The 15,926-nt window shown below is 36.8% G+C and overlaps 1 protein-coding gene across 9 annotated transcripts in view; it reads right to left on the bottom strand.

Annotated features, from left to right (window-relative positions):
* The window catches only part of pde4d (phosphodiesterase 4D, cAMP-specific), a 1,397,741-nt gene that overhangs the window by 57,369 nt on the left and 1,324,446 nt on the right, over nucleotides 1-15,926 (bottom strand). For all 9 annotated transcript variants that reach the window (XM_039758727.1, XM_039758724.1, XM_039758725.1 and 6 more), the window contains one exon: nucleotides 12,624-12,736. In XM_039758727.1, the coding sequence (XP_039614661.1) occupies nucleotides 12,624-12,736 (113 nt within the window). The remainder of the gene's footprint in view (nucleotides 1-12,623; nucleotides 12,737-15,926) is intronic.

The raw sequence follows: 15,926 nt of genomic DNA, 5'->3' as shown, positions 1-15,926 counted from the left end.
TCACCTACACTTGCCTCTCCGACTGTTTCTCTTCTTTATTTATTGACAAATTCTTTTATTTCTAAGTTGATTTCTGAATATTTCCTACTTTTTCGTGTCAACGTCATAGGTATAAGTTAAATATGGAGTGCAATCCAAAGCAAATTATCACTCTCTACAGATGAAGTGAGGATTGTTAGGCTAATTGCAGCATGACATAAGTTGAAATCAACAGAAAAAGAATTGTTTTAAAAAACAAGACTATGCTCTGTTATTATATGGTAGGAAACACTATACTAAAAGCACAAGAGCTAAAGCTCAGACTGAAGCTGGTCACAAAATTACTTCTTTAGTCAGTGATATATACATGTCTGCAGTCTGTTAGATAGCTGTTGATTATGATTGAGGCTAAAGTCGCAGCTCTGGAATGAATAAAAAAAAATGCTGACAACTTATTGTGGTTTTACGACTCATTTTTCATTTATCTCTGAAAATCAACCATATCTTTCCCTATTGAAAATTCAAAACCAGTTTAAATTTGTTCCTTGGTAACTGGTCTTGCTTGAGATTAATAGATAAATACAAATTTGGGTTATGAATGTTTTTTTTTCTTAGTTAGATTAATTTCATGCAGTTAGTGATGTACCTGCGAGAAAGGCAGCTACACAAAAATACTCAAAATGAAACAAGAAAATGAGACATTTTTTCACTATTGCACTGTTGTTAGGGTGGCATGGTGACTTAGTGGTTAACACTTCTGCCTGATCTATCCAACCTCTTGCATTCAAAGCTCATGTCCTATTATTGTCTGTGTAGGCCATGCATATCTTTCCTGTGTCTGGGTAAGTTTCCCTCTCACATCTCCAAAGATGAGCAGGCTAACTTTAACTGGCGACTTTAAGTTGATCTCATCGTGACTGAGTATGTGTGTATGTGTTTGTGCCCTGCAATGACTGTTATCCATTTTAGGGTTATTTCCCACATTGCGTTGAATTCTACTGAAATAAACTTTGCTCCTCTAATACCCTGAACTGTGCTAATTTATGTATGCCAATCTATTTAAAACACTGCTATAGCACAGATAACATGGCATCAATAACAGTTATTGGTAATGGGGTTTCTGGAAAAATTAACAAACTGGTCAGCTTTGATCGTTCAAACCATTTGGATGAGCTAATCTTAATTATTAACAGGAACCTAAGCAAGCATACTAATCATTATATGCCGATTCCATTGATCAGTGTCACACTGTGAGTTGGTAATGGAGATTGAACTAGCAGCCTTGGAGTTTTGAAGGCCAGTCCTCCACCACCAGGGCACAATACGGAGTAAGGAGATATTCTCTGTAGCTTTGCTGCATTTAGTCTCAGGTAAATTAATGTCTATTTCATTTAAAAACACTGGGGTGGTATGAGGATATGACTATTCACTTCACACTTTAAGCATGCACTGTGTTAAATAAAAACCCTTCCTAGTTGGCTTTAGATGATTTAGAGGATGACTAGTTTTTTGGGTGTGCCATTATCTGACATTATTTTGCTCTGATATGGTACATTGTGCAACTGTGCTCATGACGCATCAGAAGTAATGTATATGGTTAGATTATTAGAGTGCCTTGTAAACTCACAGGCTTGTACATGTTTATTTGTACATTCTAAAATATATACAGAATGAAGGCGCACCCTCTTGTCGAACTGGTTTTAATTTTAGGTATTTAAGTAAAAATATATAGGCTTCATGATAGAACAGCCATCCATCTTAAACTCTAAATCAGATTTAAAAATTTTATATATACTGCATATATTTATATTTATTTATTTAAACATAATTCAAACAAAATGTAAAAATTCCACAAATAAAGAATCTTTAAGATAATGAGCTATAAAAGAATGTTACTGCATTTGTATTTCATTTTTCCATGAGGGAAAACAGTAAATAAGCTAATTTATTAGCAGTGCAATTCATTAGGTGTACTACCTACTTTGACTACTCACCTGCAATTTTTATTATATGCTGATAAACATTTTGGTGGATAAGTGAAATGTTTTATGTAACATTAGTAAACATCTAATCTGCTGAAATAAGTTAAGTTTCTGAACTGATGTATAAATTACCTGAAAGTACTGAGTTTGCAAGTATAATAAAGATCAGTGTGTATAAGAAACTAAAGGAAAACTGAACACTGAAAACTGAAGACTAAGAAAAGTTAAACCAGGAATAAGTGATTGACAAGGAGTCAGAAAAGTACTCATTTGGAACATCTAGTGTAAAAACACAATGCTTTACAGTTTTTGTAACCTTCACAAAATCTTCAAATAAGTCTTTGTGCCCCACCAACTTATAACATGTGGAGTAGCCATTCACAGGCCAACATGCATGGATTTTTAACATTACAGTACTAACTGCCAAGATTTAAGGAATTTGCCCACATGGATGGAACACGCAATACTACTGAAAAAAATAGAAAGATCTCTTCAATCAATGATTTTTGGGCTTATATATCAAACCACTGAATGGCCTTTCTGCTTTATTTGGTTGTATTATCATACCACACACCGATACCACCAGATATGGCACTTCTTATGTTCCAGTGATTGAAATGTCCACTTGCTCATTCTACATTTCCTCAGATGCCTCAAAAATAAATTATCTATCTATCTATCTATCTATCTATCTATCTATCTATCTATCTATCTATCTATCTATCTATCTAGTTTCATTTATAAAAAATTGAAAGTGTATGAAAGTGCTAGATTTTGAGAATTTTTGTTAATATTTTTCTCAAAAGGAATAACTTTTCTATTTGTCAAAATATTTGCTATTTATGGTTTTTGAACTTAAACATTTAGTTAATTTCTTTATTAATATTGTTCATCACTTTATTTTTAAATGTAGCTCCATTGCTAGGGGTGTATCCCTAGAAGTTGCATCAAATGTTATTGTCATTGCAGCCTTTTATAGCTTTCCGAGATTGTGGATTCTTTCTAAAAACATCTTTTGTGTTTGGTGTTGTTCTAATGGTTATGTCATGAACTTGGAGAGAAAAGAGTTCCAAAAATACCTCAAAATGTCCACTAGACGGCGTAAATAATCACACCCTGGCTAGTAATGAAAAGGGCATACATAGATTCTTTATAAATAAAAATATTTTTCAGAAAGCTGTGTTAAACAAAGGAGGCACCGATGGGCACATCGGAAAATAGACAATCTCATAGCAAACATTGTCCAAATACACAAATCTTTAAAGAACAGTCGAAAAAAACAAAGCAAAAGGTTGAAATCAAGAACAATAGATCATAAGCAATACAGAAATCCTTAAAGAATATCCATCCATCATCCAACCCGCTATATCCTAAACGCAGGGTCAAGGGGGTCTGCCGGAGCCAATCCCAGCCAACACAGGGCAGGAAACAAACCCTGGGCAGGGCGCCAGCCCTCCGCAGGGCGTCCACACACACCAAGCACATACTAGGGACAATTTAGAATCACCAATGCATGTCTTTGGAGGATACCGGTGTACCCAGAGGAAACCCACACAGACACATGGAGAACATGCAAACTCCATGCAGGGAGGACCCAGGAAGTGAACATGGGTCTCCTAACTGCAAGGCAGCAGCGCTACCCACTGCGTCACTGTGCCGCATTCCTTAAAGAATAGTCAAAAGAAAACAAAGCAAAAGGTTGAAATCAAGAACAATAGATCATAAGCAAAATAACAGACACTAGAACTCATCAACACCATGAGAGCATTGTGTGAACTGCAAAGGACTGTGGGGTTTTCCTCAGCTTTTATAGGGCTGCCCTTTTACAGTGCTGGGCAGTTGGCCCACCCACAAAATACATGGAACATAGTAAAATATACACAGATACATAGAAACTAAATGATCAACATTACAAACACAAACAAAAGAATCAAAAATGAACAAAAACAATCATAAAAGAGAAATCTGAACCCCAGCTTGGAGCCTGACTGAAACATAAGTTTATAGGCAGAGCATTTAGCAGTCGCTTTTGACCATAAATCTCACCAACTATGCAAAAACCTAGTATGTCACATCTTTCAAGTTTTTGGCAAATTGAGAAAATGATGTTGCCCCTATAATTAGCAATCTTTAGATTTCATTATTCCTGAGCTTCACGCACACAACATTTGTTTTTTTCATGAATCAACAACACCTGCCATTTAAATCACAAAGTCACAGCATTTAAGTCACATGATCGTAATCCGATGTTTTCATTGACAGGCGGTCTTTCCTCATTGGTCAGTGGAGTTGCTAAGTTTTTGGCTTGCAGTATGTAAAATACTGTGTACATACTAGCTTCTTCCATCGTGCTACGAGTGGAATGAAGACGTATTTGGCCATCACCACTACCTTAACATCGGGAATGAACTCCAAAAACTAAGAAAACTCAATTTTGAAAAAAAAAATGGCAGTTACTATGTTTTTCCATTGCATGTGAGAAATTACAATTAGGACTTCGTCTAAGGCTCTTAAGGAATTTGGCTTGTTTTTAACATTCATGTTTATTCATCTTCTGACTCTTTTTGAGACAAAAGTTGTTTTTTTTCCCTTGGAACTGTTACACAGGAATGTGTTGCCCATATGGCTCTGTCCAATTTGATGAAAAGGAATATAAGAAACCAAATACAAATGAAAATGGAATGGTGAACATCTAAAATAGAAATTAACAAGAAACACCTTATAGTCCCACTAGGCTGTAAGTCATGTGGAGTTGCATTGCTTCTCTAGTAACTGGGCCAACATACCAACTAATGCCGTATAGACATGGTGCCTTTCTGTCACATTTGGACACATTTCTTCTACAAGTGAACTTTTCCATCATTCTAGTTATAATAATTCTTTCCAGAAAGTCTTATATTGGAATCTCCTGGGGTTCACCACAGCATTCCTGTGGCCACAGGAATTATGTCAACCCTATGAATCACTTACGCTAACAGTAAGCTCTGGTTTTCTATGGTTCCACTGCATGCTGAGCCCTGAATTTCCATTATATGGCCAGGCATTTCCTTGAGTGGTATGTCTAAATCATTTTGTTGGCTTGGAGGATGCAGCTAACATCCTAGTTATTGCCCACAAATTCACAGCAATGTCCCACATTCAGGGCAGTTTACAGGTGGATCTTTCAACCCTTTGCTATAAACAGGGCAGCCTGTTACACTATATACATAAGCAGTAAAATATGCTGTATAATATGCATTGAGGTGGTTTAGCTATTATATTTTGATAAACTGTTTTTCTGCACTGGATAAAGTAAACATAAAATACAACTTAATCTTCCTTAAAATCTATTTTTATAATTTGACTTTCTAGATACATATTACTGAGCAAAGGGGCCTCACGGTGTAAAAATAGTGGCAGCATCACAGTGTATTTTACTATGCCATACATGCTGATAGAATGCATTTGTTATTCTTAGTCAAAAATATTTTAATCTGCACTAAGGGGTACAACACAGGATAAAGGAACATTGTCTTCAACATTTATAGCTCAATAGAATTTCTTTTCCTTTTAAGGGTAAAGAAATCAGCACATGTTCTATAAAATTAGAAACATAAATAACAAGAGTTAACATAAATAAAATAGAATGCTCATTGTTCACCAGTATTGTTTGACAAATGACAGACAAATGTAAAGGATTTTAATGTCCATCAGATTGTTTAACAAAGTCAGTCAGTCAGTCATTGTCCAACCCGTTATACCCTAACTCTGGGTCATGGAGGTCTGCTGGAGTCAATCCCAGGGCACAAGGCAGGAACAAATCCCGGGCAGGGCACACACACACGGGACAATTTAGGATTGCCAATGCACATAACCTGCATGTCTTTGACTTGTGGAAGGAAACCCACGCAGACACAGGGAGAACATGCAAACTCCATGTAGGGAGGACCCAGGAAGCAAACCCAGGTCTCTGTACTGCGAGGCAGCAGCGCTACCACTGCGCCACCGTGCTGCCCCTTAACAAAGTCTTTAAAGTAAATTGTTAAAATAGTGTGATTACAGTACTGGCCCTGTAAAGCATTTGTGACAAAGCTGAAATCAGCCATGAAAGAAGTGCATCACATTATGCAATTAACCTACCATGCATATTTTTGAAAGGTGGGAAAAAAGCAAAGTGACCCAGAGAAAAAAATCACACTATCATGTAAATTCTACACCAGCAATGACTGAGATGTGAGGTAACCCACCCCATCACCAAGTCACCTATTTTTTTCGGAGATTATGATAGATTTTTGAATTGCATCCATTTGGTGTGTTCTACCATCTATCTTTCTTATATTTTTACTTTCCCCAATAATACTTGGGTATGGGCAACCATTTCACAGATAAGTCATATTCCATAGAGATTGAGACCTACCTATTTTTTTCAGACACATAATGTGTTCCATAGCAATTGTGTTGCTATTACTATATCAAAGAAAAAAAATGAACTGCTTTTAAAGTACAGTCAGTTCTCAGAGAGAGTCATATAATAAACAGTGCAAAACTGCCAAACCCTTTTTAATATGGATGACCAGTTGTTACTTGCCAGTTCAGGAAAGCTCACATGATACAACATCTGACTGTATTATTGTAAATGACACTGTGAGATTTCCTTCAATTTATTAAGAAAATCTTGTTTTATTGATCTATAACCTTTTGCAGAAAATGCAGTTTTTGAGTTGATTCCGTCACTCATGCACATTGCATATTGCAAAGACGTGAATAGTAGGTTACTAGGGACTTTAAACTGGCCCTCTGTAAGTGAGTGTTGGTGTGTAATGTGAGTGTGCCCTGTGATGGACTGGCACCTCATGCAGAGATAGTTCCTTACTTGCCAGGATAAGGTCTGACACTTGTGACCTTAAACTGTATTATCTGAATTCAATAATGGAAGAATGGACATTTTAGTGTCTTTCGGTAGGAATGTGGCCAAATGACTATAAAATAAAGCTCAAGGCTGTCAGTTGAATACCAACCCTCTGACTGTATGACTTTGAGAAAGTCATTTAACCTTCTGATAATCCAAATATTAACAATTCCATAGACTTATACTTGAAAAATAGTCTAGAGATTAAAAAAAATAAAGGCTACATTGTTTGTTAATAGAAATATCAATGTAAACAACCACCAAAGACCGTTGTTATGACTGTGGCCATTCCAGGACCAAAATAAAAGAAATACAATAAGATGTGGAAATAAAATGTATCAGAAGCTACTGGCTTGAAGAGAATATTAAATAAATGAAAAAAAGATACCTGACTGTTATTCACTAGTGCATCAATAAAAGCAGTTCCCAGTACAACAGAAGACATTCTGATGACCTTGGTGGGAGAAGGGACAGGCTCCAAATAATGAAAGTACAGAATGTGCCATAAGTGGCTTTTGGCAATGCACATAAGTGCATAGGAATTACTCATCAAAAAGAATTAAATTGGAAATTTTCACTTTGGAATTCCAAATCTTTATTTATTTTTTGTCTTTTTACACTGTGTAATAATTAGGTTTTCAATGGAAAAAAAAAATAATTGTAGGATCATATAACATGGACTAAATGAAATAAGAGGAGATCTAAATAAATTGTTATACAAACTGGAAGAAAACATTTATTATTTAGAAGAAGACAACTGAAATGGCTTTGAGGCTAAAATTGTATAATTTGCTGTTCATGATAACAGTAATAAAGCAGCACTGAGTTTGTAACCCAGTAAGCTGACTGACTAACAGCACTGCATGTTGATTAATATCATCAGATTAATGTTTTATATAAAAACCTAATGTGTAAAGTGCATAATATTGCATTGGCATAATATATTGTAATATAATGTAATGTACTGTAGCATAATGTCCGTTTCTGAGATAATACATTAAAGTTTTTATATTCTACTTATTTTGTGTTCACACTCATTCATATTCATTGTCCCAGAAGATAAAGCCTTTGTCTGCATCAACAGCAGGAACCAAAGCAGGATGGGACATTGGTCCATTGTATGTTGCAGTTTACACATTTAAAACTGCATCAAAGTCAACATTAAATTAAAGTGTGGTATATAAAAATACATTTTAAGAATATGATTAATGAATTGAGACAGCTGGAGAAGGCTTATTATAGTGTCCCACATTAAGAGGTCTGGAGGTGCATGAGAGAAAAAGGAGTACCAGAGAAGTTTGTGAGGATTGTTCAGAATATGTATGATCAGCCAAGATCTCAGTCACAGTAGGTCTGTACCAAGGATCTTCTTTAAGTCCTTACCTCTTTGATCTGGTTATGGATGTGTTAAATCGTGGGGTATAAAAGCCACATCACCCTGACGTAGGCTTTTTACTGATGACATTGTATCGTTTAGCACCAAAACAGTGGAAGTGGAGGGCAAGTTGGAAGAGTGGAGATGGGCTTTGGAAGATATAGGATAGAAGATAAATAGGAAGAAAACAGAATATATGAGGTTTAATGATGATCAGGACGCAGACGTTAGCATGCAGGGAGAGCTATTGGATAGAGTGATAAAGGTAAAAATCTAGGACCAGTGGTAGCCTGAGATGGAAAATTAGATGCAGAAGTAAAGCATAGAGTACAGTGTGGATGGAACAGTTGAAGGAAGGTATCAGGAATACTGTGTAATTGAAGAATTAAGGTGACGGTTACAGGTAAAGTTTAAGACCATGGTAAGACCAGCAATGATGTATGGAGGTGAGACATGGGCAGTAAAGGGAGCGCAGGAGAAGAAGTTAAATGTAACAGAAACAAGAATGTTGAGATTGATGTATGGAGATACAAAAAAGGGCAGGATAATAAATGAGACCATCAGAGGCACAACAAAAGTGGGAGAGATATCTAACAAAGGACTGGAATGTAAGTTGAAGGGGTATGGACTTGTGATGTGGAGAGACAATGAATACGCGTGCAAAAGAGTGATTGGAATGAAAGTACAAGGGAAGAGAAAGAGAGGAAGGCCAAAGCAGAGGTGGATGGATAAAGTAAAAGAATATCTGAAGTTAAAGGGCTTGACTGGGGAGGTGGTGCTGGATAAAGCTGTTTGGAGAAGGCTGATCAGGCACATCGACCCCACATAGAATTGAGAAAAGATGAAGAGGAAGAGGAAAAAGAAGGATAGCTAATAAGGATTTAAACCAAAATGTTAAATAAGCATGAATGTTAAACGTACATTGTTCTAATATAGGGGGTATAGACTGGCAATGGAGTGAAATGAACAGAATCAACTAGAGTGTCCAGTTGTTTTGGCATTTTGTGGCTGTAGAAAATTAGAATATTAGAATGTTAGATCAATCTAGATGAGAACAGGTCATTCAGCCCAACAAAGCTCACCAGTCCCATTCACTTAATTCTTCTAAAAAAACATCAAGTCTAGTTTTGAAAGTCCCTAAAGTCTTACTGTCTATTACGCTACTTGGTAGCTTATTCCATGTGTCTGTGGTTATCTGTGTAAAGAAAAACTTTTTAATGTTTGAGCAAAATTTACCCTTAAGTTTCCAACTGTGTCCCCATGTCCCTGATGAACTCATTTTAAAATAACAATCTCAATCCACTGTACTACAGTAATTCCCTTCATAATTTCAAAAACTTCAATCATGTCACCTCTTAATCTTCTTTTGCTTAAACTGAAAAGGCTCAGCTCTTTTTATCTTTCTTCATAATTTATCCCATGTAGCTCTGAAATTAGCCTAATCGCTCTTCCCTGGACATTTTCTAGTGCTGCTATGTCCTTTTTGTAGCCTGGAGACCATAACTGCATACAGTCCTCCAGATGAAATGCAAAGTTATAAATAAAACTGTAACATAATGTATCATAATGGAGGAATGTGTATGTCTAGTTTCATTAATCTTTAGTGAAAAAAAATCATCTCTGCCGATAGTTTTGTGAATGAGAAGTACTATATGTATGAAATAGTCTTTTTGTTTATCCATTTAGTTTTGACATTTATGGGAGTTGACTAATTTGGGGTACGTAATGAAGGGGTCCCAGTGGCAATCTCAGAAGTATACTGGTCAGTTCACAGAAGGGTAGAACACCAAGATGCTTGATAGGATGCTCAGCCCTTAATGGTAATTAAATGTATCCAGAAGGCAATGTCTCTAGCTGACCTTCAGAGTTTGAGTTTGGAAATGTTCTCGAGATGACCTCAGACAGCTGTCGTAGAGATGGGAGCTGGAAGACACCAAACAATACATCCATGCCAGGAGGAATGTGAGAAAGAAATGTAACTGGAGGCTGAGCAGGGGGCAGGAATAAAAGAAGGTGAAGATGTGGAGAACTGTAGGGTAACAAGCCTCTCTTCATGGGTGCCAGTTCCCTGTTTCTGTTTTTTTGTGGTCTGCAGTGGACAATGAATTTAAATGTGTGTAAGATACAATTTGTGAAGACATTTTTAGATTGCAATCTTTTATTTCTAAAGTAATATACTGTATATCTGTTGGAATGTCAATAAGAAAGCAGCTTAGCTGTTCATAAATGAACAAATGCACTTAATCCAGTTTAGGGTCATACAGTCTATAATGTACATCAATATATTAATGAAATTCAGCCTTTTTAACATCAAAAAACAATTTTTAAAATTATGTACTATTTAAGAGAATGAAAAAAACACTATATGTGATTAGCAATTAACACATATTTGTAATAAAAATACAAAAACAAAGAAAATGGCTGATGAAGATGAGAAATTTCAGAGTTAATGTAACAAACACCATTCAAAAAGCAGCAGAAAGGACAGTGAAGGATCTTGAATAAAAACATGAAATTAGAAAGCGGGCCAAATAAAAAAATAACTAATCACCTCAAGAAGGTCAACATGGCAAAAGCAGACAAATGTTTCTTTTTCATAATTTGTTTATTACATTTGCACTGGGCTGAAGTGAAGCCGTGTTAAAATAAATCTCTTCTGTGATGAACAGTTTGAGTGTGGCTTATAGCAAAGAATGCTTCTAGAACTGCATTTTGAATTTATGATTAAATCAATTTGTTTTATTTTTTTTTTCAATGTAATTTCAACTGTGAGGAAGAGTTTGTATGCACACAAAGATTAAAGCATGTCAAAGACGTATTTTTAGTGAATTGTCACCTCTAAATTCCACCAGTATGGTTTAGTGTTTGTGCATACAGGAGTGTGCCTTGAGATGGACTGGCATCGTATCAAGAGTTTGTTCATGCATTGTGCCCAACCCTGAACTGGTTTAAGAGGGTTTGATAATGGATGGGTGGATGAATGGATGTCTTGCTTGTTTTAGCTAATAGGGCTCCCATGAATGCATGAAAAAATTCAAACCATTGACACAGACTGAACATATTTGGTCCTGGTGATAACTTTTTTCTAGTGGCCTTCAACTTTGACTATTTCTGTTTAAAAAGTAGGATCCTAGGACCCATGCATAACTACTGTCCAATTCATCAGGCTGTTCTGGTGTGGTTGCCAAAACAAGAATTTCAGATACTGTGTGTGGGTTAAAATTATTATAGACTATTGTCTTTTGATTGCCAGTGCCTTAAAATGCTCTGGTTTCAAAGGTTGGTCAAACACTCTAATAGAAATATTTGAAAGTATCTCTAAATTAAGACGCTTTCTTTTTATATTTATATATACAAGAAGATAATTTCTCTGCCAGATGTAAACATTGGCAAAAGTTGCAGGAAATGTTGTTCAGCCACTTTGGATGTGCCTGAAATTCTTAATCAAGAGGGGTTGATGTAAAGTGTTGAATCAGACGTGTGACCTTCAGATTGGCTCCGACAAGTCACCCTACATCTTGGCAAATGTCATGGCACCATTCTCGTTTTCAACATACCGGAGAGATGGATAATCTATTGAAACTTCACCTTCTTTTGCTTTGGTCAATTAAAGAAATGGCAAGAAAAATCTCCAGCAATCTAACATGCATGGATGAAACGTTACAAACAGATCTGAATCACACGGCAGGAAATTCCCTTCTCTGCTATGGGGCATATGTGCCTAGTGGCTGGACTAGATCTCCCCCTTCACATTGAAAATTAATGCATTTTCCGCTAAGAATAAGTATAAATATACAAACCAATAAACAACAAAGAATACATTGGCTCATCTGACATATTGCGATATCAAACATTAGCCATCCAATAGTATGGGCTTAATAATTTCTTTTTTTAAATGCTACCAAAAACTAAAAAAATCCTACAAAATGCAACAGCCTGCATGCCTTTTGGACTGGCAGCTTCTATGTGAATCTAAGGCAGCTCATCAGGTGACTGTGTAATTAATGGCTATAATATGGCAGATTAAAATATTCTACTTTGCATTGTGCAGCTTTCACTCATATTTGAGACTAATTCAACAAACTTCCAATATGAAATAAAGCCACATTCTTCAGAGCCAGCATTTTCTCACTGAAACAAACACTTGCCAGTCACGACATCCAACAGGTACGCTGCATTTATTTCACACAAAGTGAAGCATCAGCCATTTGTCGCTCTGAAGCTTGTTGCCACTCACAATATCAATGAACATGTGCATACTTTAAACAATTTTGTTTTGCTATATCTTCACAATCACCTTCACAAATTCTGACTAAGAATGTATTTTGGCCAGTTTGGTGTGGGAGCAAAAGCCAGCATTCATTGCACTGCGCAGCAACCTGCATTTATGGTGCCTTACCTTATTAGAGGCCATCTCACTGACAGAATGCCTTGTCTGTAGTGTTTCGAGCTGATCCAAGCACCAGTCCAGCTCCTCCAAAGTCTCGGTGGCCAGCTTCTGGTAGGCCTCCTCTGGAAAATGACAGGTAAAGGGGTATTCAGTTCTCAAACGCTTCAAAGGACTAAAGGAGATGTCCACAGGATCCACCATGCCTAAGACAGCCATGTTCGGATGCCCAGTGCTCACACATGAGTGATTCTTCATAATGTTGTAAAAACCCTTGAGTGAAGAAATAGATCTGCTTCCCTGTCAAGAGAAGCTAATCACGGGCTTAAGCTCCCAGTGACTGATGGTTCAATACATACATGCAGTTTTGGATCTCTGTCACAATCACATATGTAACAGACCAACATTTGCTTGTAAGGAGTCCCTTATTCTCAGTAATCCAAATGAGATTGAATGTAATCCCAGATCATAGCCATAGGAAGGCTACACTGCAGATCGTGACTTGTGAACAGGTCCATGTTGTCAATGTACATCCACACAATTTCTCAGAAGCTGCAGCACTTAACAATGCTTAATCATAACAAAAGAGAAGTACAGCACAGTTTCTGGAGACAGTTGCAAGCCATGAGGATTACTGACGGCAGAGGATGATTTTATTTCCTGTTTCCTAAGCCTCCTGCATTAATGACACATTAGTAATAGCACAGTAAAAAAAGTAAAGACTTTCGGCCTATTCAATGGTTTAGTCAGAGAAAGGATCTTATGAAGCATCATGTAACCAAGCAGGACTGCTGCTGCCTTTGAACCAAAACCAAAAGCTTTAGAGCCCTTCACAATCTGAGAGAGTGGTGTGAGTAAAAACAGGCATGGAGTTTTCTGACTGGCGGATCAGATACTGCATAAACACACTGCAGGCGCTAGGCTGCTTTTCCACCTTTGAGATGACAAACGGACTGACTGCCTGCTAAATGGTAGATGGCTGCTTGAGATTTCTGATCAGCTCGTCTAAATTTTGCTGGCTTGTGTATCATCATCTCCCCCATTTAAATAAAATAAAATCAAAGGCATTGTTGATCATGACTTTAGGGCTCATCTGAATTTGTGCAAGATGCACACGGCCAAAAAGGGTTCACATTATATGATCATGGGTGTATAATTAATGGCTACTAGCAATCTACTTTCAAACCTGCTCAGTCTAACCTAGCCATATTTTATCAGTTATTCTCAGATTCCATTGTGCTTATTTGTATTTTATTAGCAGGTCAGTGTCTCATCAGAAAACTAGTATTCTGAAACCTGCTTAATCCAGTGACAGATCACAGATCACAGGTCACAGATTGGAGTGCCAGTCCTTTGTAATGCCCACACTGGAGTAGCTCAAACTTCAAACCTGCTTAATCCAATGAGTTTCTGGATGGGAAAACAGGTCATAGCATATTCAACTCATACAGAGCCTGTTTAGAATTGCCAAATACCACAGATTGAGGGAGGAAAACTGGATTACCTGAAGGAAATCGCATGAGGTTACAATATAATCAGGCAAACTACATGTGGACAGTGAGCAGGTGTGTAGATCAAATGCGGAATGATGGCTCCATGAGGCAGCAATGGAAACCACTGTACAGATATGGCACAGTTTCTTCAAGGGTTACATTGAGTTTAATTTGATTTATTCCTGGTAAGCAAACCTTACAACGGACTGATGACCCTTTCATTTATTTTTCTACCTTGTGCCTGTTCTTGGCAGGACAGGTTTTGATCCTCTAATCCTGAGACTTAATTAAAGTGGTAGATGACTGCCATTCACCGGTACTGAGTCTTTAGGCTACTTGTGTAAACTTGCCTTGTTCACATCAGCTGCTTTGTGATAATGTAAAGGAAATATGGTGTAGTGGCTAAGGCATTTAGTCCTCACCTCTGAAATGAAGTAAACAGCTGCACTGTATTTCAGAACTTTTAAACCCTATGAGATTGGGTTCACAATAGAAAAGTGCTGTAAATAATTATTAATATCAAATTGGTTAGCGTGTAAAGAAAGAAAATGACTAATATTTTGGAAAATAATCAGACTAAACAAGAAATGATACAAAATGTGTAATTGTAAATATTATTTGTCATTATAAATCAATGACTCACTTCACTTACAATTAAATAAATATTTATATGAATGTATATGTGTGATTGTGATTGCACCCTGAGATGAAGTGGTGTCCTGTTCCATTGTTGGTTACTGCATTGTGCCACCTGTGGCTGGCATAAACTGTAGCACCCACAAACTAGATCTCAATTAATTAACTTTACATAATGTAAAATTTTCAATACCACATTATCTAATTCAGGGTTGTAGGAGTCAGGAGACAATCGCAGCAGCATCAAAGAAAAAGGCAGGAACCATTGGTGGGTGGGGTGCCAGTCCAGTGTAGGGCCTACTAATTTCACACATCTACACTCACACTTAGTCATTTAACAGTTCTCAACTAATATAAAATGATACGTTAGAGATGTGGGAGAAAAATGTTAGTATCTAATCTACATGGACTCCATAGGCTAAATGAGCTGGTCTTGAGATACAATGTGTCCTGTGGGCTCATCAGAAAAAAACTTTGACATTTTCTTTCAGTTACACTAACTGTTAATCTCAGGAGAGTGGATTCAAACTCCAAAATAATAGTTCTCTAATGACAATTTATAGAATGATTGCTTGACAAAGAACCCGTTTATTCTGTGAAGCTTGCTTGGTTCTTTGGGCTTTAAAACATGTACCTAATATGTGGACAAAATACAAGGCTGAAATGTGTGGTAGGTTATTTAGCAGGGTACTGAGAGGTTACTGCATATAGCAATAAGGGAACATGTTATGGATCAAAATAAACAAAGTACCTTCTGGAATCTTGATGTGGATGGTACTTTTGGAGACCAAAAATTCTTCCACTAGAGCATCGCACTGAAGAAACACTTCTTGGCACCTTTATTTTTAAGACTGTAGTCATCATCTGTGTGGATTTTCCTCCCAAATCACAACCACATGTACTGTATGTTTGAGTAACTGGCACCTCTAATCTGACCACATTTGAATCCCTTGTGTGTATGCCCTGCAGTGGGCTGACATTCCTTATAGAAGTTACCTTTATTTACATTGACAAACTAAATATTTTTACATTTTATATGGGTTAAGATATGAGAGAATGTTGTTAAGAGTTTGAAAGTGCACTGATGACCACTCCCGGTTGCACCTTATGTTGTACCTTGTGCTACCAAAATAGGCATTGGCTTCCCTCACCCCTGACATGGATAACCTGAGTAAAAAATAAATAT

This window comes from Polypterus senegalus, chromosome 7, assembly GCF_016835505.1.
Source record: "Polypterus senegalus isolate Bchr_013 chromosome 7, ASM1683550v1, whole genome shotgun sequence".
In the NCBI taxonomy this organism is placed as follows: Eukaryota; Metazoa; Chordata; class Cladistia; order Polypteriformes; family Polypteridae; genus Polypterus; species Polypterus senegalus.
The sequence above is the reverse complement of the archived record's forward strand: the minus strand, read 5'-3'. Positions and strand labels throughout refer to the sequence as shown.